General features: G+C 26.7%; 1 protein-coding gene across 1 annotated transcript; it reads right to left on the reverse strand.

Moving 5' to 3' along the window:
- Positions 1 to 1,577: 1,577 nt before the first annotated feature.
- On the reverse strand, positions 1,578 to 5,375 carry LOC112688089 (eukaryotic initiation factor 4A-III; the record flags this gene model as incomplete). Its single annotated transcript, XM_025561103.1, is given in 9 exon segments — positions 1,578 to 1,705; positions 1,888 to 1,995; positions 2,090 to 2,205; positions 2,272 to 2,410; positions 2,478 to 2,566; positions 2,751 to 2,884; positions 2,942 to 3,074; positions 4,960 to 5,162; positions 5,243 to 5,375. Coding segments are annotated over 9 exon segments (1,183 nt in total), but the record flags the coding sequence as incomplete, so codon positions are not given.
- Positions 5,376 to 6,052: the final 677 nt, after the last annotated feature.

The raw sequence follows: 6,052 nt of genomic DNA on the forward strand, positions 1-6,052 counted from the left end.
ATATTTATATTTACTACTATCACAATATTATTAAATGTAGTTTAAATGGATGGATATATAATTTAATATTTAATATACATAATTATAGTAGACTCTCGATAGTTTAATAAATGGTCTGTAAATCGAAGAAAACACGTATTTCGATTCCCTAATAAATCGTAAAATAATTAATAAATAATTTAGTATAAGCTCTTAATATGAGCGTTTTATAAAATATATAATATATTATATTGTATTTAGATATAATAATAAAATACAATTTTTTTTTTGGATCAGTGTAAACTAATGACAAGAAAAATATCTTAATTATTAAAATGTAAGTATCAGAATTAAGTTTGGCAGTGTTGTGTTTAAGTATACTAAATATATGATAAAATTCCTTATAATTAAATTACTAGTAATGTTATTATTATAGCGCAGATTTGTATGCACAGTAGTAAGTATCGAAATATGTCATAAAATATGAAGTAAAAATCATGAAAATATGCATAAAATATGCAAGAAATTTTTATTTATTTAAAATTTATAATTCAACTTCTAATAATTAATTACTTAAATACTTAATACAAAAAAATGTAGGGAATTTTCTGAATTTAATTTATTTTTAAAATTTTATTTATTATTAAAATGAATAGTCATATGCATTTCAAGTTTATCTTCTGTGAAGCTGTGTCGTTTATCGGTTAACATATTTTTAAAGACTAAAAACGAACGTTCGATGTCAATTGAAGTTATTGGGGCATATTTGAAGAAAGTGGTATGTCGATAACCGACTGACACAGCAAGAGCGATTAAGTTTACGTCGTAATCGATTATATATTTTATAACTAAATATATATATAAATTATTATTCAGTGACTATGAAATATAGTTTTAATTTTTCCACTTGACAAAATATTATTTTATACATTTTTTTTTAAATTTTCACATCAATATGCAATAAATTTTGATTTTGCCAAAATATACAAAAATATGCAGTAAACTCTAAATATGCAGAAATATGCAAAAAAAAATTTTTAACATTAGCTTCAAAATATGATGATTCGTGGAGATAACTGACAAAAATCCAAAAATATTGAAAGGAAAAAATATGCGATTGCATAGAAATCCGCGCTCTAGTTATTATATTAAAGCATACTAGATAATCTTTTTTTTTTTTTTTTTTTTTTTTTTTTTTTGGAAGGTTATCTCGTACTCAATACAAATAGCACTTATTGGTTCTAGCATAAAGAATGGGAAACACTGCCATAAAGCTATCACTATGGACCAGATTATAACCAAAAACGAACCCTAAAAGAAAATAACGGATTTTTTTTAAATTAAATATTGAATAAATAATGATCGGGTATGTACCTAGTTTGCCAGCTTTAAATAATAAATATGTACAGTAATAAGTCTTAACTGTTATTAATTTGTATTATTCATTTTTTCCTTGGATAATTCAGACATTCGCTAAATTGTAAACCTTTTTATATCAAATTTTCGAACTGCTGAGAGTCTACTGAACATGCAATGCTCAATATACTTTGGGCACATATTTGATGTTCAAATACTTTATTTATAAAAATTAAACTTACCATTCATGGGCATTTCATCTATTTGCGTTGAATAATACTGTTCAATATCCCGTAATATCCTTATGTCATCGCTTTTAACGAAATTGATTGCGACACCTTTCCTGCCGAATCGTCCTGAGCGACCAATCCTAAAAATGTTTTTTGAATTATTAGGTTAAATCTATTAATAATAATCACTTATGTAATTTTTAACACATAATATATATATATATATTTTATATAGTTCAAAATAATCAATTTTTGTATTAAATGATATAATTTATTAATATGACTTTAGTTCTGATTCAAAACAACTTTAATATTAAATTACCTATGTATATACAATTCTCTGTTGTTGGGCAAATCATAATTTATTACTAATGAAACTTGTTGGACATCAATGCCTCGTGCCCATATGTCAGTTGTTATCAAAACCCTCCTGTATAATATAAACATATATACTTACAAACATTCATCATAAACAAAACATTTTCATAGAAAGAGAAAAAATAATAAAAATATTCTAGACTCACGTTTGACCAGCGCGAAATTCTTTCATAATTGTGTCTCTTTCCTTTTGAGGCATATCACCATGCATAGAACTAACAGTAAAATTAGATTCTCTCATTTTTTCTGTTAGCCAATCCACCTAAATAACAAATTACATACAACCGGTTGGTTAAGAAAAATTTACCATAAATATCTGATAACTAACTTTTCTTTTAGTACTACAGAAAATCACTGCTTGTGTGATAGTCAGTGTATCATATAAATCGCATAATGTGTCGAATTTCCATTCTTCCCGTTCAACAGCAACAAAGAATTGTTTTATTCCTTCAAGTGTCAATTCATCACTAAAACCATAGATAAATAATTAATTATAAGGTTGACACTTCAATAATAATTTATATTTATACAAACCGTTTTACTAAAATCCGAATAGGGTCCGTCATAAATTTATTGGTCATTTCCAATATTTCATGTGGTAATGTGGCAGATATAAGAATAACCTAGAAAAAATTAATAAAATTAAAGAAATACAAGACAGGTAATAAATTTATCCTCAATTATAAATAAAGAAAAGTTATCATAATAAAATCATTATGAAATTTCAAAAGTCATTTAATATAGGTATATACATTTTTTTTTAATATTATTTATTTACAATTGAAAAAATGTAAAAGTTAACTATACCTGAGTTGCTGGAGGCAAGAAACGATATACATCATATATTTGTTCTTTGAAACCTTTATTGAGCATCTCATCTGCTTCATCTAATACTAAAGTTTTAATATTTCGTGTTCTTAATGTTTTTCTCCTGATCATATCTATTGAAACAAACCTGTTTAATAACTACAGATCTTGAAAAAACAAATTATACATACCAAACACTCGTCCTGGAGTTCCAGAAACAATGTGCTGTCCAAAATCTAACTTTCTAATGTCTTCGCCAATATTAGTTCCGCCGATACAGGCGTGACACTGAACATTTAAATAATCGCCCAATGCCAAAACTACCTATATAATAGTTTAATTGTATTATTAATACATATACATATAATTATATAATATTTTGTTATATAAACATAATATTTATGTTACTGATGTATAATAAATAACAAATAAATAATAATCTATATTATAAAGAAAAAAATATTAATAATAATAAAAATGATTTAATCTGTACTCTATAAACAATAGTCATTATTTATTATTACTTTTCTTTCTTAATTCGCAACAAAATTTAAGTCAGGGTCATAGTGAAAATACAGTTGCTTGTACTCATATCAGATCTCAAAAACTTATTATTTTTCGACAAGTGTTTATATATATATATATGTAATATGTTATTTCTATGGTGTTTATCACTACAAGATTAAGGTATCTAATTAATGCAGTCTATTAGAGAGAATGCCAATAATTGAGACGCTGAATCATTAAAATGTGTTTTGTTTGACTTTAGAAAATTTTGATTTTGATTTTAATCATTTTTGGTAAAATACTACCTTTAGCAAGGTATTTTTTTAATGTGTTAAAAAAAAAAATATTTCATACTGTACTCGAAAAATAAATGAATTTAAGAATAAATTAAATTAATATAGGCAAACATTTGATTTAGTTTGGGATGAAGTAAATGACTTAGAAAGAGATAAAGAAGTTCCCTCTAGTAGTAAAAGATATTGAATGATTCAAGTATCTATAGATAGAAAAAACTAATTATTAACGTTAAGTCTATGAAATAGTAGATCCTATATTAGTCTAAATCAATGAACAATTTTCTGAATTACACGGTTTAACAGTTGTATAGAGTTACTTGGTTTTGAAAAAGATATCTTATTACAAAGATTATTTTCCTCGGGATAAATTTAGTTCACTTAGACATATGGCCAGTATTTTTTAATTATCAATCGTATATTCATATGATCAGTTTTATCAAACACATATTAAATATATAAATATAAGTTATAAATAATATAATATTAATACATTTTATAAACTTCTGAAATATATGAATGAAACACATTTAACAACTGTTCTACCAAGTTACTAAATTATGTATATTAGTTTAATTATTCCTGCAACTTATACTTCTGCTGAAAGATTTTTTTCAATTCTAAAGACGATAGACTTAATAATTTTTTTTTTTTTAAAAAAATAGAATTGAGTTGTCTTATAAGTAAACTTCTAATAAATAATAGGAATTTATAATTAAAATAAAAATATTGTTGTTACTTAATTTTTAATATTTATGATGTATCAAAAAAATGTTTAGGTACATATTTAGATGAGTGGAGGGGAGGAAAATCATGAACTATGCAGTTCTTTAATTTTTATAGGGTCAAATCAGTAATATAAATTGTAAGCAACTTTTTGGAGATGGTAAAAACAAAAAATGGAGATTAAGTAGATATAATTTTTGGTGATTGCTTACAACACTGACGGCAATCCACACTATGCCACTAGTTTTAACTAAGAATATACCTAGTCCTCATTCTTTAAGTTAACTCACGTCTTTTACTATTGAATTTTCACACATTTTCCACCTACTATCAACTACTGTTGTAAATGCAGACATCAATAAAATGCATTTTCACTGATAAGTTGGCTGTTGAGACATTAGTTGACATTTATTCATTTCCGATCCTAATATTTTAGATCATGAATATTCCAATGTATATTTTTTTATTACTTTCTTACTAACATATATCATTTTAAATGCCCTCTTGGACGATTCATGCGCACGTTTTTACAATACTATACATTATTTTTATTTACGTTCAAAATACAACTACAATTTTTCGATAATTTATAACTAAAGTACTGAATATAATAATTCAAACAATTTTGCTTATTATGCGATAGATATAATTCAATAAACATAAATAATTTATGTTAATTATACCTTTTGTATTTGTACAGCTAACTCTCTGGTGGGTGACAAACACAATACTTGTGACTCTCTGAGTTGTGTGTCCACTATTTGTAACATTGCTATGGAAAATGTAGCAGTTTTACCGGTACCGGATTGCGCCTGGGCAATAACATCTCGTCCTTTAATCATGGGCTTAATTGCCCTCTGCTGTATGGCAGAGGGACGTTCAAAGCCTGTAAAAGTTATTAAAACAAAACACAGTAATATTAACATATAGCCTTTAAAAGATTTGCATTTCGCTTAAGCAACTTACCATATGAATAAATTCCACGAATAAGGTCTTCCTTTAGATGCATTGAATCAAATGTCGACATAACTTCGACATCTTCGCTTGTTTCGAATTCGACATGGGATAAATCGTCGGTCAACAAACCTCTCCTAGCCATATTGTATAGTTTCGTAGTAACGAGTCACACACGAAAATGTTCAATGGTTTTTTATTTATTCGTTGATCAAACGATGTGAAATGAAAAAACAACAAAGTGAACGCGTGAAATCAAAAACGACAGCAACGAACAGAATGCTAAATAACGAAATACAACGTACGAAGCTAAAAAACACAAGTTTTGAAAGAATCAAGGTAAAGTGACAACGGTACGCGCGATAGCGTAACCTTTCATACACGATCGATATGGTAATACTCAATTGTAAACAAAACCCGGCTAGTTATAGGTTAGAAATTCGAACGCCGCGGTACGCTGCAAATTTGAAATTCAAATACGATACAATATGAAACATCAAAAAACTTTTAATATTTACAGTCATAACAGTGTAACAATTATACGAACTCCAATTTAATGATTATTGAGGCCTTAGTGGATTACACATTAGGTGATTCGAATTCGCGCGTTCGTTTTTTAAAAACGTCGTGTTTAATCGCTCATAACTAAACATAGGAATATGAAACGTGCGTTCAGTAGCGTCGGGCGCGTTTGAACACGTCGAGATGTTTGATTTTGAGCGTTCCATATAGTTCGATAGTTTGCAACTATCCAACTATAGTTAAACATTATTTTCCCTATGTAATTCATAGTTATTTTCGTTGTTTCAATACTCATGGACG

This window comes from Sipha flava, unplaced genomic scaffold (assembly GCF_003268045.1).
Source record: "Sipha flava isolate LNK unplaced genomic scaffold, YSA_version1 377_pilon_pilon, whole genome shotgun sequence".
Classification (NCBI taxonomy): domain Eukaryota; kingdom Metazoa; phylum Arthropoda; class Insecta; order Hemiptera; family Aphididae; genus Sipha; species Sipha flava.